At 39.5% G+C, this 27781-nt stretch overlaps 1 protein-coding gene across 1 annotated transcript; it reads right to left on the bottom strand.

The window, feature by feature from the left end:
• On the bottom strand, nucleotides 1–27781 carry gal3st2 (galactose-3-O-sulfotransferase 2). Its single transcript, XM_041797232.1, has 4 exons — nucleotides 27657–27781; nucleotides 4465–4566; nucleotides 3608–4232; nucleotides 1–2622 (listed from the first exon to the last, which is right to left on the bottom strand). The coding sequence occupies exons 1-4, from the start codon at nucleotides 27707–27709 to the stop codon at nucleotides 1822–1824; spliced, it is 1581 nt and encodes a 526-aa protein (XP_041653166.1). The 5' UTR covers nucleotides 27710–27781; the 3' UTR covers nucleotides 1–1821.

Here is a 27781-nt window from a genome sequence, read left to right as displayed (position 1 = left end):
CTTTACATTTTATTTAGGCATAAATTAACAAAACAGAAAAAAATGAAGTTTAAATACAGCTTATTGTTTGGTGACACCATCAGAACAAATGTTGCTCTTTCCATAGAAAAGCTATTTACAACTTTCCAGCTTAAGTAAATGAAAGTTCACAGGATGAACCATCAGTTAAAACACAATTCCCATTAATAATGACCACAGTGTCTGTCAAACCTTCCTTAATGAAAACTGGGATAATGTTTAAGTAGAATGATCTGATGTTTTGAAGTCCCTCAGTGGCAAATAAATGTGACCAGAGTGGGAGAGCACAATGCTGAAGGAATAATCAAATGACAAGACAATCAAATACAAGAGTGTAGTTCTGATGCTCCCATCATGCCAATCATTTTCTGATTCTGATCCTCCTCCAGGAAAGCCCTAAATGTTTCACTTTACCTCTTGTGTGGCTGTATGAGCGGCTTAATATGTTTGCAGATACAGGACATGTACTCCACCTGCTACAAGAGGACGGTATGAATGTTTTACATGACCCCCCCCCAACAGACATGCAGTCTGGTTTAAACCCAGAGTGAGACAGAGGCTATAAAGAACTGAACAAATAGTGGCTTTAAATGGGATTGGGAAAATGGGCTGGAATAATCTCTGCACATGCTTTATAAATCATTATTATACTGCTCCTGAAGGCACGTCTTTTATGTTTGTTTCTTTTTCCTCTTTTTGGTGTAATGTCTCATAAACCACAGGCAACACCAACTATCACAGGTACTGTAATTTCCGGACTATAAGGCGATACTTTTTTCCCATGCTTTGAACCCTGCGGCCTATACAGCGATGTGGCTAATCTATGGATTTTTACATAGATTAGTTACAGCTAACGGCCACTAGGGGACCTTCTAAATCTATGGATTTTACAGTTTACCGTCCTCCACCTTTAAACTCTATGGGCTCTATGGCCGGTCCACGTCCCCCACCGTTAAGAGGCGGGCTCCAGCAGGAAATGCTGGAGGCCGGAAAAGAGTGAGACAGGCAGTTCGCGCGATCAACGAAAGCAAAAGTGGAACCAAATGCAGTACGAGAGACAGAACGAGAGCAAGACAGACATTACGAGAGCGAGACAGTTTGCGCAAAGGAAGTTTTCAGTAAGTTGTCCTAGACGTACCCTTGGCATCAGTGAATCAATGGTGAGACGTTGGAGACGCCAGCGTGAAGAACTGGCTCAATGCAAAAAGACGACAAAAGCTTTCAGAGGTAATAAAAGCAGATGGCCCAAACTTGAAGACTTTCTTGAAGATTGGCTGAACACACAGAGAGCAGACGGCCGAGGTGTTTCCACCGTGCCACCGTTCCACCTGCGGCTTATAGTCCAGTGCGGCTTGTATATGTACACATTTGGTTTTTCCCTAAATTTAGCTGGTGCGGCTTATATTCAGGTGCGCTTTATAGTCCGGAAATTGCGGTAGATCCAAACAACACCAGTAGTGCTTGTCTTCAAAATAGATTAGAAATAACTAAAAGTTTGCATGAGGACCCTTTTTTCCTGTTGAATCAAACATGAACTGAACTTTGACTCAAAAACTGAGGTACGAACTGAGCCGTTACCTCTGTTAGCTGTTACACCACTAGTCTCTTGTTCTGCTTTAATTTCATATTTAAAGAACGTGACCTCAACTCCAGCATGAGCATAGGTCTTCATTTTTTTGTGACCTTGTGTCTCATACAAGCACTTTTAGAGATTTTTTATTCTTGAGATAATAGATTGATCACCCTATGATGTGTGTGTGACGGGCCTTACTACACCAGAATGACACAGTCGACTGATTGTCTTTAATAATGTAAATCTGGAAACTGCTTACTGTACAGGAGTTTTGTATACTGCAGTTCTGGAGTTATGAGTCTCAGGCATTTCTGTTTGGTTTGGTTGTCTGTGAGTGGGTTTAGATTGTAGCCTTGAATAACAGCTTTCCCGCTCTGATATGGCTTCAGCTTACGATCACTGAGCTGAGATGGGTCAACGGCCCCACCATCTTTCAGGCAGATCTTTGCAAGCTTGGCCCGTAGCTCTCTGAGAGCATTTACTTCCTTTTTCATCTGCTCTTCCCCAACTAGCCTCTCCACTTTGTCCCAGAAGGTGGCGTTAAAGTGCAAGTAGATCTTCCAGTCCAGGGCGTTCCAGTTCTTAATTTTCTCTGCAGTGTTTGGTAAAAGTGGTTGTCGAGATTTGTCAGAGCGACTGTTGAGCCTAAAGGAAAGCACGTCTTCCAGGGACCAGCAGAGGGCGTGTTTTAGCAAAATCAAGGATTCATCGAAGTATTCAGATATGAGGATGAGATGGAAGTCATTTTCAATGGCTGCAATAGCCACGCTTGCTCTCTCCTCCAGGTCGTCAGCATTGGGTGCAACATTGTTGTTGAGGCCAAAGTCGAAAGCCAGGGCGTTGTGAGCGAAGTTGTGTTTTGACAACGTAGGCTTGTAGCTTGTCAAGCAGCTGTCCAGTAAGTTGTCCAGGCTGACACTCTTGCGGAAAATTGCAGCGTTCTTGTAGTAGGTATAGATGGACTCCATCATGGCCACAGGGTGCCTCAGGATAGAGAAGTAGAAAGTATCCTCAGGCATGACTTTGGCCACCTGGGGCACGACACAGAGGGAGAAATATTTCAGAGGAGGTGGGTAACTTTTCTCTAGATGTGTCATCTCATCAAAAGAATAACATTTGTTTATTTATTCTTAAACCTACAGTGAGGATATTTATTTAAGCTGGTTATGAAACAGACCTGAAAAATAAAAGAGCTTAGTGTTAAGAATGATTATTTCTATACCTGCCTGTCACTGGTGATGAACACAATGTCTAGAAAAAATCCACAAAGAGTTGTGAATTCTGCAATAAATTAAGCAGAGTGAAATGTTTCAGTAAAGAGAATACCTTCACAGGAACTGGAGAAAAAAGCAATTATGTGATACATTGTAGTGCCCACAGAGGGCACAAAGATCTATTCAATGTTTAAATTTCTCCTGAAACTCAGAGTGCTGTTATAATAATGTTATACTGTCATACATCTGTACAGAACTGAGGTTATCTACCATTTAACATTTCCCCTTTACATGGATCCTAAAATCTATCGAGACATTAGCTCACAATTCAGACAACCAAAACAACATAACAGACCTGTTAAGTTCTGCTGTATTACCCTTGAAGGGACTTTTTTATTACCTGTCCTATAATTTAAGAGTTAACAGAGAACCAGACCAAGTGAGTTTAAGATGGTGTCATATCTAACCCAGGACTTACATCTGACAACAGCTGACTATTCCCATTTTCATGTTAACCTGTAAATCTTATGTAATTCAAACATTAAATTAGAGCCACACTGCACACCTAAATAAATGCATGAATCCTGCTACTTAGCAGCTGACTTCCAGCTGTGGCTGATGTTAGATCTCTGAACTGAAAATTACTCCTGCTGCAGTGGCAGTGTCGTGTGCATGTGTGTAAAAGAAATAGTTAGAATGAACTGTTTTTCATCACATTATCATATTAATTCAGCTAGTACTTGCGTGACCTCTGACTGCACCCCCCACCCAACCTGAGAGAGGAAGCTCAGCTGAAGCTCACCTCAGACTTTCTGAACCTCATGTGGTTGCACATGATGTGAAACTCCTCCACCCTGTGGCTCATGACACCTTCCACAAAGTGTTTGGCGAAGTAGTTCGGGTAAAAGAGCTGCATGTGTTTTTTCACAGGGAGGGCGAAGGTCAAGTTCCTGCTTTCACCGTAGCGATACAGGATGTTTAAGATGGTGCTGCTCGCTGTTTTATGAGTCTTTAGGAACACGATGTGAGACTTGGGCTGGCAGGTTGTCTCACTGTAGGCCCACGTTGGACTAGATGGAGTGATCCTTTGGTTTGTCTCTGCAAATAAACTCATCCATGTACTTTGGGGAACAAAGTAATGTGAAAGTTTGGGGCTCGGCTTGTTTATAGATTCTGTTTCTCCTGGAGACACTTTCATTCCCTCAATCATAGGGTCAGTGTGAGGGAGGACCGTTTCATCTGACAGAGTGAGATCCAGTGGCTTTTCATTATGAAGATAGGCAGTTCTGTTTTTTTGTTGTGACTTTAGGTCTGGCTTTCGTGCTAGTAAAGCCTTGGGGCTGGGCCTTTCTATGAGGGTCCTTAGAGAATTAAACAGCTTTTGTTTGGTCAGATAGTGGTGTTGAAGTCCATTTACTCTGTCATGCCTGGAAGAAGTCATGAAACAGAAGATCAGTAGGATGTAAAATTTAAAACACTAAAATATTTACATCAGTCTTACTTTCCTTATTATTTGAACAATGTACTCCTTATGGTGATGACAAAGACATATTTCAGTGTTCATTTAGGACAGAGTAACAGACTTTCCATGACCATATTCTCCCAATTTCAAACCATAAGTAGGATACAAAATGTGTGACTGTGTGTGTCTGTGTTTACCCAGTCCGGTGGGTGATAAAGGTCTGAATGACGATGCAGACAATAAGGATGATAACAACTGCCATAAGTGGACGTCTGGTGCACAGCCTTCTCCCCAGGTACCTGTAGGTGGCACACAAAGACAGACTTTTAAATACATCATCTTCAATAAAACCTGATCTGGTGAAGTTTGTGTTGTCTAGGAATCAGGGAGTTTTTGTTTATAACAAACATGATCCAAGCCCTGAAATGAATCCATTAAAAGCATTGGGTAGTGGGCATAGCACAGTGAAGTGAGTCTGTTCCAGTGGATGCAGAGATTTGACAGCAGCTCAGTCTGCAGACTTGGCAGAACAGAGGAAATGAGCATTCGGTAACCTTTCACTGTCACAAGTCTTCCAGGAACTTGAGCTGCCTCTGGCTGAAACAATGTATCAAATTTGATGGAATGATTTTTCCATTTACACACACTCGGAGGGAAACACAAACTCGGTCCAGTCTCCACAACAAACACTGATCAGCAGAAATTGTCTCTAAAATGAGCATGATTTTATCAACCTGACACGCCAGATAGGCTGCCTCACATTTCCATTGAATGGAATATGTCTCACATCCATCTGGGCAACCTCCTATAGTTTGTGTTCGGGAAGGGCAGAACCTCTGAAAAAATCTCAGAAACGTCCTGTCTGTCTCATCACAGGCCAATCAGAGTGACAAAACACATGACACAGTGGGCATGGACAGGTCTGGAGAGTGAAGTTGACACAGCAGCCGCCATCATTGCTAACTATAATTGGTGAATCAAACTCATATCAAAGCTGAAGAAGAAGACCAAAACCATCTTTTCCTGCCAAGCAAAGCTTTCAGTGCTGTTCTTTTCTCTTCCTCTAATAAAGAAATGATGTCCAGTTCTGGTAAAACTGCTACATGCGAGCTCATCTTCACTGGTAATCTTTGTATAACGGCAGGCAGTACATCTTAACCCTGTCCATAACTAAATTTGTGTTTGGTAGATTGTTTCATTGTTGTAACAATGCTTGGCAATAAATTGTATGCCATTAAAAGCCTGTGTATTTCCCATTTAAATGGTTCCACATTTGTAAGGAACATGCATTTGTGGGATGAGCAGCAGAGCTGAGTGGGGTTACAACCATGAAAAATTTGACAGATCTTCTTTGCCTGTTCTAAACAACTTATTTTGTTGTGACTTTGACTCTTTTTTTGAGCTTCTGGTACCCCCAGGTGCTGACATTCCAGTGCTTCATTGGCACCTGTTTCAAATAAAGGCAAAAATAAAATTACATGGGCCCATCTTGAGTAGTAATCCTGCTGCATTTGGCTCACACCATCAGAGACTGTTCTAAAATTATTTACAGAATCCTCAAATGAACTCCAAAATCTAGGGTCTTGACAGGGTTACCAGATGATAGGGAAGCTCCTACCAGCTGTGTGTTATCACTTTGCAGGGAAGTATTAAAAGAAAAGCCATAGCAGACTAAAGTTAAATGACAATAAAAGCAATCACAGTTGCCTGCTCACTACAATAGTACAAAAACAGGAGAAACATAAGTTCAAATGTTTTTATAAGCTGATGTTTTTTTTGTTTTGTTTTGTTTTTTTTTTTATTGTGCCTTGTTTTAGGGGGCACTGCTGCGCCCTTAACACCCATACTTTCCATGTTGAAGACATGTTTAACTCATCAAGGTGTTAACACACTCATCAGTAACCTGGTTCTGATCTTTGCTGTGGTTCCGATCAAAACCAATGTTTGATAAAAGTTGTTTTCATATCTTCAACAGAAGAATCCTGCTTATTTATGACCTGGTTTGCTTCATTAATACAGTTTCCAGGTTTCTCATCATCTCTGTGTCTACGGTCCTTTCAACACTGAATATGTAGGCACCTGTTCAAAGCAACAGTGTGAAGGAATTCGGTTTGTCGTGCTTTGGTGCCCGCAGTAAGTCTCTGAGTGGAAATACACTGTGGTAAAGCACACAGCTGCCTTCCTTGTGGTACTGGCAGATCACGAGTGTGTTTAGCTCTTTCCATGATGTCTATAATTCATGGCTTAGTGACTGGATTGGAGTGGATAATTTAGTTTATGATAGTTAAGATAAATTTAGAGGTTCTTAACTTTAAAAAAGGCAAACTTCAAGATGAACAAGGAAAGGGGAATATTTTTAGCATAAGATTAAGTAATCTATATCTCAACCTCAGACATTAAGTTACATGATATTCTGCACCCGGTAAAGCAGCTAAAAATGAGACAATAGAGACATTGATAATGATTCAGTCTGAAGCTATGTCACGTCTGTTTTTAATAATATATGCAGGCATGTGGACTTTTTGCTTTTGTCTGGCTTCATGCTCGGTCACTCTTTTCTTCTTCTTAGCTTCATCCAGCTCTTTCTTTTTCCTTCTCATATTTTGTCACACATCACTGAGATGCCATTCTTCCTGTTAAAATTTCCCTGTTAGATCCACTTTGACTCTTCTGCATTGAAGAGGAAAAGTGACATTATGTTGCTTTAAATGAAATGGTATGGTTTCTTTTGAAGAACTATGTGTTGACTGATTCAAATATTTTTTAATTTTTGCTTTTAAAATGTTAAATAAAACTTTGAGACTGAGATGATCTGGTTATCAGATAATCTAGTCCAGTTTGGAAGGGGGGCCAGTTCCTGAATAAGGACTCCACATGAAGGGCTTAAAAGTATGTGCTATATTCTTATAGCTTTAAGCATCAATAAAACAAACTGTTTTGGATTTTGTCATATGTAACAACCTCCTCAACTGACACAAGAGTACACACCTTAACGGTCTCTGCAGTTGTAAATGGCTTTTTCTTTTTGCCTAAAATCCATGCCACCAGTAGTGATGCTGAGGTAGCTCTCTTGTTCTGTACAAGCCCAAAAAGGATGCCATATCTTTGCTCATAACATGAGGTCTGCCCCAAAATCTTCTATCAGCAATAATCAGAGCCAAGTGTTGTCAAAGTTAGCATGAGTTGTCTTGAAATACTTTCTCAAGTTGCACATCAATATGCACTCATTGCAGAGTAAGCACAGGGCCTTGCGCGAACAGATTCAAACACAAATTCGCTTTCCATTTGTACTAAAACTGTTTTTTTGCATGTGCTTTTTATTTTTAAAAGTAGAAGAGACATTTTAGTCTGGTTATTGGTTTATGTGCTCTAAAGTACATGTCTACAGATGGCAAAATGTAAAGCAGTGCATGTGTCAGTTTGTTTGTTTCTTTGATTAGGACCCATAGGGTACATATTAGCTGTACCCTAGAGCAGGGTGTCCCAAACTTTTCAGCCTGTGACCCCCGTAAAAACAGTGTCAGAGATCGTGGACCCCCATCTTCCCTTAAGGGGGAAAAAGTGCACATTATCGTACAAAGCATCATGTACAAAACTTACATTTTAGGTAGTTTTTATAAATTTTATTTGCATTAAGCAAAAATATTACTTAACAACAATGTTTTGGTTTTAATTTGAACTAATTTAACAACATATCATTTAAATTATAGATTAAAAAAATGTATGATTTCCAATCAAATGAAATTTCTTTTTTTTATGGAACCCCCTTTACTGTAGCGTGACCCCCCCCCCCCCCCCCGGGCGTCCCAACCCCCAGTTTGGGAACCACTGGCCTAGAGCACAGGTAGCTGTTATGGGGTCCAACATGAGGTCTGACTGGGAAATAAATGTGACCAAGGATCATACAAATACAATGTTCTTAACTAATTTTATTTTATTTTATTATTTTTATCTTTTATCAAAAATCATCTTTCAGCATAGGTAGTCTATGTAAAGGGTCACTAAAGAGTTGACCTGGGGGACCTGATTGGGTAAATGTGTTTTTTTATTCTTAATTTGATAATATTTCAGATACTATCCAAACACTTCTCTCTTAATAAACAGTGCTTCTCCCAACCTGCCATTGATCTGAGACTGATCGGTTTTCAATATTCTTGAGCTTTACATGTAATAAAATTACCTAAATGACATAACTCTTGTTCTGAAATGTTTTTTTCATTATTAAATTATCACAACAGCTGATCTACAGGTGGATGTGAGGGAATAATGATGTGCACCGCATAAGAAACTGAACGTTGATATCCTGCTACTGACAGCATAGCAAAACTGGAGAGCCAACCTAAAACCACTGGGGTTTATTCAGCAGCACACACTCAGAATAACTGAAAGTACATGATTTATTTCCAGAATTGCATTAATGAATATTAATAAGTTGATATTTATACAAATATAGGCTATGAGTCATGATTTATTTGGAGAAAACAGGATCTATTTAAAATTAGACATTTTACACCCACGTGTAGCTGAAAGGGAATTATTCTTATTTCATAAGCAGGCGTTCAACTAAACTGGTAATTGACTGAGGATCTTTCAAACAATCAACTACGTGGAGTCACCCCTACTTTGAGAAACCATGAAACTGTAGAGACAGATGGACAGGAGCTCCACAAAACGTTAGTTGGTGTCCACCAGGGACATCCTGGTGATCGTAGCAGACTGCTTAACAAACCAGGACCAAGTCAGCCTCAAAGAGCTGGAAGCAGGCAGGCAGCTGACTAAGTAAGTCAGCATCCCTCTCAGATATCTCCCTCCTCAGTTATGTTTTCCAGCTCCTGAGGCATTCCCAGGCTAATAGGGGTTATATAATCCCTCCAGCAAGCTGTGAGTCTGCCCCGGAGTCTCCTCCCAATTAGAAGTGCCCGGAGGACTTCCAAAGGAGGCGACCTGGAGGCAGCGTCACCAGGTGCACAAACCATCTCAACTGACTCCTTTGGACGCAAAGGAGCACCAGCCCCACTCTGAGCTCCTCACCCTGTCCTGATGTCTAAGACTGGCCACCCTACGGAGGATTATCACTTTAGCCCCAGTGCTTCTCAAACTTTTTTGGTCATTCCCCACTTCAAACAAGGGGGAATTTTCAAGCCCTACCTGCCCTGATCGCCCCAACAAAAATTCAGACAAATTACACATTTTTAAATTTATTGAACTAACACCAAGTAATGTAGGAGGCCATTTGTAACTGACAGGTAACTGGTGTAGCCTTTACCATGCGTTGTTCCTGCTGTCGATACTCAGTGAGTTTCCTTTTAAAGAAATCCAGTGGTTTGGTGACGTGACTGGGTTGTGTTGTCTCCAGGTGTCTCCTCAATTTGTTGGGCCTCATGCTGTCTGCTGCTAACGGTTTAAGAAACAGACTAGAATGGCCATCTGAGGCGGCAGACCCATGCCGAAGCAGCACCACCAAGGAAGTCACACTCCCATTGATTACTATGGTGTTCAAAATTCGACGTCCAAGAAAAAAACGAACAGGTGTGCGGATCATCACCAAATCTAATCCATTCTTCCCTGTCACTATCCCAACATTCCCTGAAAGTTTGGTGAAGATCCGACTTTCCGTTGTCAAGTTATCTTGTACACATACAAACAAAGAAAGAAAGATAGAAAGATTCAGAACCCTTTACATAACCCTGTCGATTTCATCGGCCCTGCCGATTTCATCAGCGTGGGTAAACACACACGGGTCTCTCCTCTGCCCCACCACTGTTACCGTGAATCCAAAACCTAGATAACTCTTGTCATATTTTCTTTTTGGTTGGCTTTTTGGTTGACTTGGCCCGTCTGTCTTGTGTGTGTGTGATGCCGCTGGCTCGCCAACTTTGGTGGTCAGTGTCACAAATCTACCCATATTGTTCAGAATAGCCTGCTGCCGAGTTTTATGAAAGTTTGCTTTGTTCTGCTGCAATTAACATGCCAACATCAATCATTAGTTTTGCACTTTCATTCCAGGTTAGATTTTTCTTCCGGTTGCCTATCAAATGCTGTTTAATAATTCATTGTTCTTATAATTTCAGCTACATGTAGGCTATTGTGTGTGGGTGTTTTGTTTCGAGTGAATGATCTTTACTGTCAAGAAAGAAAGGCGCATTAAATTGAATATTTCTTCCCGTGTGTCGTGCCCCACCTGTTATGTCTCCATTCCCCACCAGTGGGGCTCGCCCCACACTTTGATAAGCACTGCTTTAACCACACACAGCTCAGGACCATCAGAAGGCAGGAACATAGACCAACTTATAAAACAAAGGCTGTGCCTTCAGATTCAGCCCCTTCTCACCACAACTGTCCAGCACAATGCCCAGATTACTGCTGATGCCATACCAATCCATCTATCAACCTAAAATCCACTTAACCCTTACTATGAACAAGACCCTAGATAGCTCCAAGGATGTATTTGGTTAGTAATTTAAACATAAAGATCCACCGATAGTGAAGTGACATGCAGTAGTATGATATGAATGCATAAAGAGAAAGAGAGACAAGAAAAAACAGGGGCCAAGAGTGCCAGGTCACCAAGTAATCTAAGCCTATAGCAGCATAAAAGGGAGTAATCCATGCCTGACCCAACCCTAACTGCACACTTTAGTTCAAGCCTACACTTAGAGGTAGAGAGGATGTCTGCCCCCTAAACCCAACTAGTAAAGTGTGATACTAGGTCATGTCCATTTACCATGATCACCAAAGGCTCTACCTCCCATACTACATTAAGACATTGAAGGTACCACAAGCAAACCAGTATTCTGGGAGCTTCATTTTCAACAGGGAGAATATCTCTTAAAGGTATGATAGTGCCTGAAGAAACCAACATCATCTGCAAAAGCAGTGATGAAATTCTTAAGTCTCCAATCTGGAAACCCTCCTACCTAGAGGGTCTTTTGATCCTTTACATGAAAATCACAAACTGAATCAGTGACCTAGACCTGGAGGCTAACACACCAGGAATGTGTCTGACTTATGCACAGCTCTCATTATGGTCATACAGGGACCTGATGACACAGAGTCCTGAGACTTCCCCACATGACCCCTGAGGAACATGATTGTCGGTCACAAAACACATTTAGACCGGGTAAACAAATGCCATGATCCTCAGAGAATCCCTGTAAGGGTAATGTGTTAACATGAATCATTTTTACTCTGATCAGGTTTTTGGTGTGATTATTTGTGCTCCATGAAAACAAAGCTACTATTTACACCCAGGATCCCAATTTTCAAACAAAGAAAGGAAAAGCTGTTCCTTTCTGTTGTGCATGTTTGTTTTTATTGGCTGTATGTTCTGTTGGTTTGAGTGTCTATGAAAAGAGCTCAGTATGCAGCCACAGCTATAAATAAAAACCTTGTATCACCACACAATCAGAAGAACAATGAGCAAAATTGGCTGCAGCTCCTCTCTCAGACTTCAGTGTGAGGAAGACTCATCCAGCTGGCAACAGGATCTTAAAGAATTCATCGCAAACAATTAAATTAAATCGCAAAACAATCAAACTCTTTCAAGCAATTTAGATAGCATGCAGGAGATTGCCAGCAATTTTTGTACATGAAAAGCTGAAAAGAAAAAGACGAGTGCAGCTGACTGTCAAAACCAACATTTAACCAGTCAAACCAGTCACTGTCACTCTTTCAGCAAGAAAAGCATACCTGCTAACATAATGTAATCTGTATCAACACTTTTTCCCCTTAAAATTTGCTTCTAAGTTGTTCTGAAATGTTTCTGAATTTAGGGCCCTTTGATTTCCGCATTAACGGAATCAGGGAAGGAATCACTGAATTGGTCAAAAAATGGAATCTACTATTTAACGTGGAAATCGTGGAAATTTTGTGAATTTCACTGAAATGCTGTGTTTTTTAGAAAATGGAACAAATATCTGGGGAATCACTAAAGCGGGGCACAACTTGTGCCTCACTTCACAAACACTCAACCAGCCCCCTCCTAAACAATAACAGCATGTCAAAGCAGCTGCACGAAACACCATCAAACATCACATAGCTCAACACAGGGCAGTACAGGGCGACATAATGTTGCACCTACAAGAAAACTCATACGTGCTTCGAGTTATTTTACCTCACCACACCAGAGAGGGAGGTGTGTCTGCTTGAGGCACACAGCTCTTACAGTCAGGAGCAGAACAATGCAACATCAAACTGCATGGACTGATACATGTTGAGAGAGTAAAGAAAAGTTTAGGTTACAGGTTTACTTTTAACCATTTAACTTTAATGTTACTTTCTTAAGTTACTGTCACTCTCTGTTTGAGAAAACAGAAGGATTTCTTCATTTCCATTATAAACATCAGTTAGGATGTGATTATACACGTGGATTTGTCTTAAAATGTTGGAAATAACGGACTGTTACCCTGGTTTTAATTATTTTTTATCAGGGTTATCCCAACAACAGCTCCTGGGCCAACTGTGACCCTTTTTCAATAAATTTAAGGTTATCTTTATTTAATTATTAAACATTTTATTCATTTACATTAACAAGTAAACAAGACACTCCTTTTTATGGTAAAATTAGTGAAAAGGTTAAAAAACGGAATTCCAAAAAATTAAAACAGAAAAAACGGAATTTGGCAAAAAGTAAAACAGATTTCATTGGGCCCTATGAACTGTCCACAATGAACAAAGCCCAACTGGCTTTCATTGTTGTTAGTTAACATAAGCTTGAGCAGTGCTGCAGCTTAGGAGTCCCGGAGCACAGTCTGAGCCCAGACAGTAGCAGTGGAAAAGTGTAGCACAGCCAATGAACTGTATCTGAACTTACTTTTCATAATTTATTAATAAGTTTTTTTGTTTTTTTTTGCACGAACTTGTTTTTTCCATCTCTTGGGGAGCAAAAAGGGAAAAAACAATCACTTTGTGATGAAAAATATTTTAAAAATTCATATATTTATAAAAAAGTCCTTGCATTTCTTTGTATTGGCGCTATTTATGCCATTACTCAAATGAGTCGCTTTCTGCAGAGACACAAAGGGCCACATCAAAGCCTCTCTGTCTCTATTTCTCTCCATTATGAACTATTCAGGCCATTTCTACAATGATCTAAGTTAAAAGACAGACACAGTTTGACATATCAAGTGGTGATGACAGAAACAGCCAGCCATTGTTTTTCACAGTCTAGAAAGCATTCTGGGATATATAACATGGCAGTAAACATTAGCTGCTAGCAACATCAAAATGGATTAACAATGGATAAAAAGATGTTCAGTGTTTTAATAACTGGTGTGGATTTAATCTGTTAAGACCCCAGAAAATCACTCAATATCTTGGCTTGCTAGAAAAGCTTCCATAAGGAATTCAAAGGCATGGATAGCGTCATTGGAATGGCACAACAAAAGTAAGGCTAAGATTTATGGTTTAAAAGTTGTTTCATTTTTATAACTTGTGTCACCTCTTATTGAATACAACAATGTCCATCTCGGAGAATTAATAATGATGCGGTTCTACTAAGTGTGCAGAGCTGATTTGGGCTGTTGCAGTTAGGCCCAAAGTATTTCATGGAGCCCACAGATCCTTGAAGCGCCCCTGGCTCTGTAATTCATTTCAACAGTGTGTGACTGTGCTTACATGTACTTCTTTGAACAATGGAAAGTGATGAAGGCTGTGGCAAGAATTTAAATCTTACATCTGATTTAAACATGTATGTATCCAGTAATAACCTTGCAAAGCAGATGGATATGCCCTTTTCCTTGGTTCTCACTGGCGAATCCATCTGAAAGGTATGGGCCCGGTTAGAAAGTCACAGGACCAATTAGCAACGTGGGGCAGTACTTCAGGAGCAGCAGAGTCGTGACGTAAACAAGCAGCAGCAAGAGCTGGTGCAGTTATGGAGGAAGAGATTAGTGTGGATACTGCTAAAGAGCCAGTTTTATCAGAACTTGACAACATTTCGTCATTAAACGAAGAACAAAGAACAGCAGTGAGTTGTTTTCTTTTCAAAAACGACAAAACTCGAGTACTTACATGTCTATAGTTGCCATGTTTTGCATTATTCCTCAGTAGCTGCGCACGCACCGCTTGATAGCAGCTACGTCACTGTTTTGTTGCTCTGATTGGCCCGTAGAGATGTGACAGAACCCAATCACATTGAGTTTTTTTCAAAGCCTCTGCCTTTTCTCAAACGTTTCCTACTGAAGCTTTTCTAGATGGATGTGTGAAACAAATCCATCTGGCGTGTCAGGTTAATTTAGTAATTCAGTGCATCTCAAATGGTGTGCCAAGGCACACTAGTGTTTCTTAAGGCAAGTCTAGGTGTGCCGTGGGAATTTGTACAATATACTATGTTATTACTTCAACTTTATGGCAAGAACTGTAACCAGGCCTGCCCACAGATCTGGCTGGGCCCTTGTAAAAACCCCAGATAATGGGACCTCCCCAGTTGGGATTTATTGATAATATCAGTGTATGTGTGTTGGATCAGTAGCATTGGTGCTAGCATCGTGGCTAACAGTCACCTCGTTAAGAGCTGAAAAAGTTAACCAATTTTTCAACCCATTTTTGCCACTTCTTTTGACTGCTTTTTTCCCACTTCTTATTGCTACTTTTGACCCATTTTTGCATCTTTTTTCCACATTTAACCCATTTTTGCTACCTTTTTGCCACTTTTCGCACAATTCTGCTGTTGTTTGGCCATTTTTTGGCATTTTCTCCCATCACTTTTAACACTTTCTTATCACCTTGTAGTAACTTTAACCCTTACTGCCATTTTTCTGCCACTTGTGATCTATTTTGCCACCTTTTGCCACTTTTTGCCCACTTTTGATCTTTATTCTTATCACTTTCATCCTGTTTTTACCACCTTTTGACACGGTTAATCATTTTAGGCCAGTTATAACCCATTTTTGCAACTATTTTGACACTTTCAACAAGTTTTGCCAACCCATTGGTTGGCCACTTTTTTACCAATTTTCACCTATTTCTGACTTTTTTTAACCAAATTTTTGCCCAATTTTGCCGTGTTTTTTCATCACCTTTAACCCATTTTTGCCACCTTTTGCCCACTCTTGCCATCTCCATGATCCCCCAGTTGTCTGGGCCCCAGAAAGCTCCCCCCTTTATCTCTCCTTATAGGCCGCTTGACTGTAACGTTATTCAAAAGTCTATTTTGTATCAATTTAAATATTGTGTGCCTTGAGATTTTGGCTTAACCTTAGGTGTGCCTTGGGTGAAAAAAGTTTGAAGACCACTGTAGTAATGGACAAAGATCAAAAAAGGTCCTTGTATTTGTAGGGGAGAGTGGGGTGATTTGTGCCAATGGGGAAGTAGTGCCACCCCTTGTTTCTAGAAAACCAAAGAAGAAATTGGTCATGTTTTTGAAGAGCTATCCATTTTACTCATTCTGCATAAAAGAGAGACACATGGCATAAGAGTTAAGCACATTTTAGCTCAAAAAAATGTTTTTTGCCTTTCAAAGTAAAATTTCTATGAGCAAGGATTTTTGATTGTTGTGTCTGAACAATTATAGACAAGTTTGAAACATTTCACACGTTTTAGTACTTTAGTAGGCTACACAATGAGTCTATACAGTTAGCATGATGTTAGATCTAAACTGCTGGATCATGCTAGTTTGTCAAAATAGTGGGGCTGGGATAAAGTGGGGCCGTGTCGGAGGGCCTGGGTTAAGGTGTGCCAGTGGCACACCCACAAACCCAGACCCACACACACACCCAAACCCTGAAACCCACACAACCAGACCCAAATACCCACACATGCTGACCCACACACCCAGAGACACAAATCCCAGACAAACAGACCTAGACCCTAACCCACACATCCTCTCACCCAGACCCAGACACCCAGACCCTCACACCCAGACACACACCGACACACCCACCCTAACAAATACACACAACCACACACCTAGAACCCAGCAAAGAAGGGCCAAGAACAGCTGGGGAAGTAAGAAGATGGGCATGCCTCATCAGTGTTTGAATAACCTGCCATTTGTTTAATTTGGCTAACACTGATTTCAGTTTTGAGTTTGCATTATGTTATTAAAGAACAGTTTTATTCAGTTTTTAAGTGGCCTGAGTCACGATGAGATGTTCAGAAATTGGCCTAAGTCAGTTTATTTTTTTATGTTACATAACTGACAGACAGCACTCTATGTATGTCAACAGGCATCTATTGCCAAAGCCTTGTTGCCGGAAATGATTCACAAATATTATATATTGTATATTTAAGTTTTTTTGTGTTTTCCCAAAAACTAGAAAATGACTTATGTCATACTTAGTTTAATAGGGTGACAATATCTAAATAAACCTTAAATGAGTAATTTTGTATTATATTTGTCTTGCTTTTATATAGCATAACAGTTTATGAGATTAAAATGTTCTGTTTTACTTCAATAATCTTCAATAACCACTGGCACAGTTTACCCCAACCTATTCTCCCCAAAGGCACAACTTACCCCGCACCAGGGGCAAGTAAAGCTATATTTCTTAAACAGTTTATTTCAGATCCAAAGTTATTGTTCTAAGGGATGCACCACATCCTGTAATATATGTACGTACTTAAGTTGGAGGCATTACTTTCATGGCCTCACTTTAAAGTCACTTTGAGTAAAAACTGGCACAACTCACCCCACTCTCCCCTAATGGAAGAGTAAATTTTTTTAAAAGCAAAACCAACGTAACTGCTGACATAAAAGGTTGAGCTAACATCTTACAAACAGATGAATGGACAACATAAACAACAGGCTGGAATCGCTGGAGTTCCTTCAACATGATATGGTTTGATGGTAGTTTTTCCACCAAAAACATTTTTTTCCTGGAAAATATGACAAAACTGTTTGTTAGCATGCTAGCACTGCTAGCTGAGGCAGCTATGTTGCTAGCTACACAGGTAGATAAAATAAGAGGAACATTTGGGAGATAAATCCATTGATTTGACAGATTCCTCACCTAACTTTCGTAGGTTTTTCCTCTTTCCCTTTCTTTGGTTTAGTACCTAAATTCATCATCTTTTTGTCTAAGAATACTACTGTTTTCACCCTCAGTACCACGAGGGATCAAAGGGGAACGATTTTTTTGTCAAAGCATCAATTTAGATAGCAATCAATAGCTTTTCCAAGTTAAATTTTATGAAGAAATTAGATATTAATATCATTTTTTAATCTGCCATGCTGAGAGGCCCCATGGGAGGCCCTTCTTGGACTCATTCAAATTCAAGATGGCCATCCATCACTGCTCGTATCATATCAAAGTTTTAAATTCTGGTACTGTGACAACCCTACTCTAAACACTGACACTTCTGGCTCCAGAAAACAGCCAAACTACTAAAGTCTTCAAAAAGGCAGCCAAAATACCAGGACTGTTATTTAGACTGTTTAGTATGCACATGCAAAACCAGAGTCCAATGTTCATCTTAAAGCTGTGCTCAAATCTGCAGAAGGATTTTTATACTTTATGGAAATGAACAAAAACAACTCATTGCCAGCAAACAAGAAAACAGACTGACAATGAAAACTCTTGTAAAGTCTTTCAAATGAGATCCTGACAGTGTGTCATTACAGCCAGAGATCAGAGAGTGTGGGCAGAATTCAGGACGTAACGAAGGGGAAAGAAGAGCCAGAGGCTACAGACACATCTGGATCCTCCTACTCCTCCTCTGAAGCCCTCAACATTGAACTTTTAACCTCTGTTTTCAAGCCCAAAGGTAGCTGTATTTTGTCTCTTTTAAAGAATTCCAGTCATGTCAGTGGCAGCAACTCGGTGTGACGCTGAGCAGAGAGCGAGCAGATCAATGTGTGCTCTTTACTGAGCTCATAATGTGTTCAAACACTGATGTGTCCTCACAGCCAGGTCACTCTAATCACATGAATCCTGCACACTGGGCTCAGTTAGTCTGCAGCTACAGTTGGAGAAGCTCACTGACGTTCATGTCAGTGTTTAAATAAGCACTGATATTCAAATGAATCTATTATCGGATGCAAATAAAGGTGGTCGTCTGTGTAACATCTGATAAAAAACACAAAAGAGGAATAACCTGAACAGTTGTAGCTCACATGAGAAATTTATTAGAAAGTCTACAGATATGACCTCGGTATACAGACAAAGACTACTGCTGAGAATCAGACCAAACTTTCCTGCAGGTATATTTCCTTTCTGAGAAAAGAGCCATAACATCCTCTAATCTGAAACATCTGTGTAGGAAGTGTTTTACTTTTTAGATTGCATGTTCATATTTCTTTCAAGGTTAACTTTGCACAATCTATCAGCAGCAGCAACATGACTAAAAAATCTACTTTTGACATCTGTATGGAGTCAATGTGCTGTTTCATAAAAAGCAGTCAAAAATGCCAATGTCAAACCATCACTCTCAATTTTGAAGCCAACTTGGATGAAAACTATTTCTGTCAGAAATATGAAAAATTCAACAGCTAAATTTCCATAAAAGGATCCAAGCTGAACATCTGATCAGCTCTGAGGTGGATTCATGAGTTAAAAACATAATCTTTGTCAGTCACAGAGGTTTTACTTAAGGGTGTTTTCACACCTGCATCACATTTACTTTGTGTCAATTTAGATGATAAAGATAAACATTGTTTTCCTCTCTTGGGTCATTTTGTTATAATACTGAAATATTGTCAAGCCCCCATAGCTGGTCTCACTTCATATGATGGGGTGGCTCCAAGGTGCCCGTCAAAAATCCAATCAACATTGGGCAGATAAGCATATTTGTAAATAGATCAACAACACTCAAAAAATACAGAAAAAAAATGTTTAACAGTTTACATTGGGGCTTCTAGTCCTGCCACTGTCATATCTGATGAGTTGATTTGATTTTACAATGAAAAAAAACACACACACACACCGACATTTTAAATCACATCACCTGTTACCCCCAAATTTCACATACTCCGCCTGCACTCGGTTGCAGGCACACAGTGCGTTGCTCAAATCAGTGGAGGACACCAAAACTAGAGCTGGGCAATACAGCCTAAAATTGATTTCTCAATATATTTTTGTTATATCCAGATGCACAATATCTATCATGATATTTTGAAATGGCCTCTCAGCAGCTGTATAATGTATAGTTCAGCCCTAAATGACACTAGTTAGGTGATTAAAATAGACTGTTCTATCAGTTTTTTAATAAAATTGTATGCAGAAAGGGTAATAACCAATATAAAGTCAAATTTAGCAGTTTTATTTTGAAAAGGTCTTCATTCAATCTTTTACTAATAAATCAAACATACATAAATCATGAAATACTTGGTATTTTACAGTGTATGGACAATTCTGAAATCTTTTCTGTGTTGTGTTTACTATAGCTGATTATAAAATGATTATTTTTCTCATTAAGGGTGAAGCAAATCTACACAAAACTCACCAATCCTGCATGCAGCCAAAGGCCAAAACCCTGCAGTTTAGTCCTCCATTCAGGCTCACACCTGTGGTTATATTAGTCCATTATCTGTGCTGATGAATGCTGGACCGGTTTCTGACAAGTTCATGACATGAAAGCGTCTTTAGATCTTGTTAAAGAAACTCTCATGTGTGATCATGGGGGAAAAAAACTTGTTTGGAGGCAGGAACATTTTAAATCCACGTTATCAGTGTTTTGAGCTGTTAGGCTGAGATAAGGCTCCGTAGTTGTGGAGAAGAGGATCACATTTGTCCACTGCTGGGCCTTCTTCTCTCTGACATGTATGACTGGCAGGGAGTTTTTACCAAAAGTTCGCATCCAGGCAAATCACATATTCTGTGTGGAGTGTCTTTATGAGTTTTTTAAATCCTGGCTTCTCAACAAAACTGGGCTCATGTCTTTAGCGATGTGTTGTGTTACTGCTGCCGTTATCTTGTGGCGTATTTTAATGATTACTTCGTGAGTTCAACCTCTTTCTTTTTAAAATTGAATGACTGCTGAATGACAGACCCCTGGCTTCAAAAACTGTTTGAGTCCGCCTATTGTAACCAAAAGGCTGACGTCACACAGGCTTTGTCCAATTCTTTTTACAGTCTATGCGTCAACCCCCTACACAGACACATCTTCAGTCATTTTTATCTTTCACTTAACTACACTCAACAGGAGCTCAACATAAGAATAGCAGGCCTAAAAGAATTTTAGTTGAAAACATTTTCCTGTGTTGAATACAACAAATTTAAGACAACAGGGGTGATTTTCAAAGCTTTGAAATTGACACAGTAATGTGCTATTCAAGCATTTACCGACACCCTGATGGCATTTTGAATAATCCTGGTTATATATATGCAGACTATTGTCAATCCTGTCAACGTCATTGGGATAGAGTGCTGCATTTTCTGCTGAAGCCCAAACATTTTATTCATATTGAAAAATTTTCCAATGAGTTCTGAGTTGAATCATGACCCCCAAATTTGGATCTGAATTGAAGCTTGAGATACTTAAATATTCACATCTCCACTGGAAGTGTTTCTGGAGCACAGCGCATCCCTGAGCAGCTGGAGATTCAAGATCAAGAATATCACAGAGGAACTACAAGTTATTGCAGGAATAGTATGTTAACAGACTATTTTGTATTTCTGGCGTGATGTCTTTTAGTGTGCCGGAGACACACTAAAAGACGTCAGGCTCATCAAAAAACAGTGCCAGTTTGAGTGGAGGCTGGTTGCCAGTAGCCACAACTCAGGGAAAAATTCACTGGAGTAGGGATATTTTAGGCCCTCGGAAAAAGAAAAATAGAAAACACCTCCATATAACTCTGTTTGTCCTCTCCCATCTCAACTCCTGACCGATTCATTTGGACAGAAACAACAAACGCTGCAGCTTACTTGTTTGAAATGACAGACACCTGGCTTTTTTTGTTGACAGGTTACATAGTTTCTGTGAGTAACTCTCCTGTGTGTTTGTTTTTTGTTTTGTTTCTTTGCATGAACTGCATGAACTAACAGATTTTTTTGTGTTTCTTTGAACTGAACTGAATCAAGAGGGTTGGTTTAAAGACTGAAATTAATGAACTGAAAAAGCCTGAAATAGTTATTTTTTGTGTTTTGGGACAGCTGAGTCACAGCCAATCACAGCTCTTTCTCTCACCACAGTGATGTATTTAAACATGACGTACTTCTCACTAATCCCTGCTGCTGGTAAAGCTGAACCTCCTCCACCCCAGCCTCCTCCTTTATAACATGAAGCTTGTTGCACCTTCATATTCAGATTCATGCTACTATGAAATAATTGCTTTTGATCTAATTTTATTATATTCAGTACAAATTGTCATAAATGTATCTATCCATATGGGGGTTTAGCTACGTATGCGCTCCTTGGAAAGTTTGGGATGTAAATGATTGTTATTACTAACTCTATTATCTTCTTATTATCAGTTTAAAAGGAAATTGCCTTGTAGCCATGATAATACTACTATGCTGCTTATACTACATCTGCATCATCTACATCTACAATGTGCTTCAATTTGTAAGCACATTTGATTTCTGGACGTTGTTGTAACTATTAACCTGGCATGGATAAAACACATAAAATATGAATATCATCTAAAGCCCAGTAAAGACATTTTAGTCTTCACTGATAACTGTTGTTGGCTGTGGCAACAACGACCACAGGCTGTGGTACCATAGAAAGGTTGAAAAGATGCTAAAAAGCACATTTTTTTTGTACCTTGTCTTCACTGTGGCATGTTTATCGTAATTGCTGTTTAATTTTTTTTCTTATTATTTCCTACCAGATAGAGCATTTAATAATCTTAATTGCAAGGATAACTTTTTTTTTGAACAGAAAGAGAAAAAAGTCTGCTGTCTTGATAGGCTACATCTACAGGCGCCAGGTCTGTCAGGTTTTTTTGTTTGTTTGTTTGTTTCTGTTGAGACTGGTAAAGTTTACAAACTTAACTTTAAAACTCATGTTGCTCTGTGTTCAGAATAATAAAACTATATTTAACACGCTCTGACTACTGAGGAACGAGAGAAATCTGATGAGTGCTAGTATTCAGAACATCGTCACTCCTTTCTGTCTAATACTGTTAAAACAAACCACACACTAAGAAATTCATTCACAACTAAAACTGTAAATCTCACTAAATCTACTGCTGAATGTGACTTTGGAGTAAACACACATGGAGGCCGGAAAGATTAGTGATGCTTGCAAAAGGAATTAAAAAAAAAACATGATAAAGTCAAAAGTTTTTTTGTGAAGCAGCTCAGAATAAACACTGTATTTCCAGTTAATCACATCTACTTGCTGCCATCTAAAAATATCAGATGTGTATTCACTCTTTTATGTCTCTGTGGCCAAACAAGTGCACCCCCTTGAATGTTTTTATTGTTTTTATGAATCAATCATCCACCAAAAAATCTGTGACTACTCTGAAGAAGTTACAAGCTTTGGAAGCTGAGATGGGAGAGACTCTGCATACAACTGTTGCCCAGGTTCTTCACCAGTCAAAGCTTTATGGGAGAGTGGCAAAGAGAAAGCCACTGTTGAAGAAAGCTCATTAAATCTGGACTAGAGTTCACCAAGACATGTGGGAGACTCCATGGTCAAATGGGAGAAAGTTCTTTGGTCTGATGAAACCAAAATGGAGCTTTTTGACCAACAGACAATGCAATATGTTTAACAGATACCAAACACTGCACATCACCACAAACACACCATTCCCACTGTGAAGCATGGTGGTGGCAGCATTATGCTGTGGGGATGCTTCTTTGCAGCTGAGCCTGGAAGGCTTGTAAAGGTAGAGGGTAAAATGAATGTGGCAAGATATAGGAAAATCCTGGAGGGCAATCTTATTCAGCCTGCAAAAAAACACTATGGCTTGGGAGGAGATTTATTTTCCAGCAAGACAATGACCCGAAGCGTACAGCGAAAGCTACACAGAAATGTTTTAAAGACAACAAGGTGAATGCTCTGGAGTGGCCGAGTCAAAGCCCAGACCTCAATCCAGTAGGATATTTGTGGCTGGATTTGAAAAGGGCTGTTCACGCCTGACACAGCTTGAGCAGTTTTGCAAAGCAGAATGAAGTAAAACTGCAGCATCCAGATGTGTAAATCTGATTAAGACCTATCCACACAGACTCAGTACTGTGGTCACAGCCAAAGATGCATCTACAGTACTAAATACTGACTTGAAGGGGGTGAATATTTATGCAGTTACTTATTTTAAGTTACATTTGATTTACATTACTTTGTAGATATCTGTTTTCACTTTGACATTAAAGAGGTTTTACTTTCTAATTCTTTGAAAAAGGTACGATAGAATGTCCATCACTAATTATAAAATCAAAAAGCGTCAAAAATCTAAGGGGTGAATACTTTTTTATAAGCATTATAATAAGCTCAGGTTCAGTTGCCATGGTTTCCTGTATACAAACAAGCACAGAACGAGAGAACGTAAAGACACCAGAAACAGGTGATAAAACTAGCACAGAAATCCTCCTGCAAACTTGAGTCTCGGCAGACTATTGCATGGCAATGCAGTCACACAAGCATGTAGAAGTCATGATGGCATAGGTTATTACTGCTATAGCTGTGGCATAGACTCAACATAGAAGTATAAACCAGGTTGAAGTCATGGTTTCAGACCACATGGTGTCACAATGAAGCACTTATTCAAACAATGAACCTAAAGTAGTGATAAGGATAAACATCTCAATGCATTCATTTGACTCACAAATCAAGATACTAGTAAGACTGACCTCACATTGTTAAGCTGGACTTAAGAACTACACTGAAATGAAAAATGTATCAGATACTGCTGCTTTTTAAAACCCTGCTATGCCTCCATGTATACCTATCTGGTGACAGACTGATCTTACGACCTGTCAAAGTGTGTCCAAAAGCTGCAGTCCTTGAACACAATGGGGATGATGGAAAGCAGCTCTAGTCTATGAGCTTTAAATCATTCTAGTACAGCAAACGTCTTTATATATGTAATAAAAGTATGAGGGCATCCTTCAGGTGACCATTAGTTCACAGTACATCTGTAAAGGTTCTCTGTCAGGCGTCTTTGATCCAAAACTTTCATTCTTAACAAGTCTGTAGAAGTTAGGAAGCTTTCAGGTGAAATCTTCAAGAACTTCAACCAGAAACTTTAAAGCTGCTGTTTGTTTTCTTTACTGACCTCCTGCAGATCAGACTTTGAGGGTTCAGGTGTGCCTGTGAACTGCAGCAGAGACTGTGACCCACATGCAGTCAGTGTGGAGTTGAGTTTCACCCTCTCCAGCGGCAGCAGACTGAAACATGACTCTGACGCTCACGTTTCACAGAAACACGCCGTGATCCAAGAAGTGCACCAAGGTTAGATTCTGATTTGTGTCCTGATGACACCGTCGATTCATGAAGATTTATCTATTATATTGAGTGCTTGTTAACCTCACGACAGCTGAAGGAGCGTTCTAGCAGCAGAATGTGTGCACACACACTGACCTGCTCTTCACTGTGACACACTTCAGACAGTAGAAAAGTCTCTCAGGAAATTACCTTGATTAATTGAATTAAGCTAGAAGGAATCATCGTGGGAAATAAGTCCTTAAAACATTGTCAGATTCATGTGACACTGCAGCTCAAGACTTTGCTCATATCCCACAGTTTGCTCTCTTTAAATGAGAATGTACAATATTACTCACTTTTTAATATCTAGTCTCTGGACCAGGCTGGTTTATCTTACTGTCTTCCTGCATCTCCCATTCTAAATGTATTTCTTGTCTCTTTTTGCATTTTACTTTTTAATTACATATTTTTTTCCTGATGACGATGCTATGATATGATTTATTTGTTGTTGTGTTTGTTTTTTCGACTTGATATATGAAGATAACTTTAAACCAGTATACATTTCGACAGCTATCTTGAATTGAAGTCTTAGGGGGCTTTCAGTTTTCAGTTTAATCCGGAGCAAAATGACAGGTATGAAACCTCCCCTAGACCTCCCCTAGATCACAGGGTTGTGTCCTTTCACCTCTTTTTTTCACACTTTACACCAATGACTGCATCAGTGATCAGGACAGTTGCACATTAATTTTGCTGATGATGCTGCTCTGGTTGGACTTTTAAATGATAAAAATACTGAGAGTAGCTACAGAGCCGAGATAAATCACTTCTACAACTGGTGTATTCATAACTCACTGATTTTAAACACAAAGAAGACTAAACAAATGCTAATCAATTTTAGAAAAAACGATCAATCATTTACCCCTGTGGTCATTAATAATTCAGCCATCGAATCTGTGCAAGAATACAAGTATCTGGGTACAATAACTGACAACAAACTGACATGGAATGCTAACACTAATTCAAGATCTGCAAAAGCTCAACAGCGTCTGTATTTTTTAAAGAAGCTAAGGAGCTTTAATGTGGACCACACCATGCTGAAACTGTTTTATAAAAGCTTTATTGAAAGTGTCGTAATTTTTTGTATCTAGTGCTGGGGAGAAGCATTGTCCCTACAAAACAAAAGCAAACTGGACAAGATAGTCAAAGTAGGCACAAAGATAACAGGAGAACAGATGTGTGGCATCACTTCTTTGACAGAGCGACACACACTGACTCTGGCCAACAAGATCACAGCAGACTCACAGCATCCCCTCTGGTCTGAATTTGAACTCTTAAACTCAGGACACAGGTACAGGATGCCCAGAATGAGGACTAAAAGAGGCATCACATCCTTTGTACCACAGAGCATCCAGCTGTTGAATAAACTCTGAGCACACAACATGAACTTGACACTCTGCACTTTAAAGACCTGACATTTGATCTGGCTCACATAGTATCATGTGATGCTTAACGCTGTATTTTACATCATTATTTATTACAAGTATTTTATTTATATTATGACTTGCTGTTTATGTTATCATATGTTGTCCTGTGTGGTTGCTGATGTCTTTTGTAGTTTGTGTTTTTATATGCTCTCTGTGCAAGACAAATTCCCTCCAGGGCAATAAAGGTTTCACTCATTTACCATGGTCTGGACCAAACAGCCGGACCTTGGTCTGAACAAAAGAGGTGGTCTCAGTCCAGACCAAACTGAACCCTGGTCTGGTACATTACCCATGTGAAAGAATTATTTGTAAGGTTCAGACATCCGTATCAATGAAAAGTGATATCTGAGGCTTCTATGTAGAAACAGACCATGGTCCAGGGGAGGTTTCATACCTGTCATTTAAGTTTGGATCAAACTGAAACGTCCAAAAGTTCAGAGCAAAGGTGTGAAAGCACCCTTCATAGACAAAAAAATAAAAAATAAATGTAAAAACATTAGGAAACTGCACAGTCACTTTTTTATTTACAGGGTACTTATAGGAAACCTCCCTCTTTACCTGACTACACTCCTGCCAATAAACATCTAAACCTGCCAACCAGACCTCACAGCTGGATGACTTTAAAACACAAAGGTTTAGGACTGAATGTGTTAAGACTTTCTTTGGTGTTGCTGCACCTAGGGTTACATGGAATAGTTTCCAAATGATGGCTAGGTTACCCTGTCTGGTATCATTCACTTTTAAAGAACTTGTTTCAAAACTACTTAAAGACAGTGATTGCCACCGTTTCGAAATGTGATGTATCAATCAGGGCATGGAATTAAATGAATGAGTGTGTGACCATGAATGTTATTTTAGTTGTTCACTCTAAATTTTTCTGTTTTTGCTCTCATTGTATCGCTGCAGGGTAACCTTGGAAATGAGACCTCAGTCCCAGCAAGGTTATATACAGAAATCTGACATTACATTTAATACTTTTATACTTCCTGTTATTTCTAACTGTTCCAATAAATACACTTGAATGTAAGTGAATGTTTTAACAGCTCTACGTGGTTTGATTTTTCTTTAAGTGAAAATGAGTTTTGCTTTATTTGACCCAGCTAATCTTATGGTTAACACCCCTATCTTTAATTTTACAGTCCATCTAATTATTTTAAACAAGTAGCCTGTTTTGTTGAAAACTTGCCAGAAGATGTCCCAAAATATCTACATTCAATAATCTATTGAATTAAAGTCAATTTAAACAAATCTAAAGAAGAAAGTGAAAATCTTCACCTGTTTAAAAGAGGAACCAGAGAAAACTGACGATTTTCTCTCATAATAACGTGCTTTTTCAAACTTAACTGGTACAAATATAAGGTTCAGCTTCATTCAAAGAGTGGACCTACACACACACATGAAACTTGCATTCGGGTGTGAATCTTTGTAACCGTGATTTTATAAACTTCCTCACATTTTCTAAATAAAGTCTGAAGTTTAAATCCTCCGTCAGTCTGCAGCAAAGCTTTCTCTTTTAAGAGATCCGTCTTTAACATCATACTGTGTCACACTCCGATCAGCAGGGACTCGACAACTTGAAATAAAACGGAGAGCTGAGTCAGAACCGAGCAGACACGAGGAGTTAGATATCAGATTAAAAACATGAGAGGACTTACGAGGTCACTGAGCTGACAGGCGGCTCTCTGGTCCATCTCCTAGGGGACAGCATCTCCCAAAACCCCGTAACTCCCGATCCCGCCGACACCGGCTCCTCTGTCCGACTGATCCCTCAGTGTGTCTC

The sequence above is a fragment of the Cheilinus undulatus genome, linkage group 2, assembly GCF_018320785.1.
Source record: "Cheilinus undulatus linkage group 2, ASM1832078v1, whole genome shotgun sequence".
Classification (NCBI taxonomy): domain Eukaryota; kingdom Metazoa; phylum Chordata; class Actinopteri; order Labriformes; family Labridae; genus Cheilinus; species Cheilinus undulatus.
The sequence above is the reverse complement of the archived record's forward strand: the minus strand, read 5'-3'. Positions and strand labels throughout refer to the sequence as shown.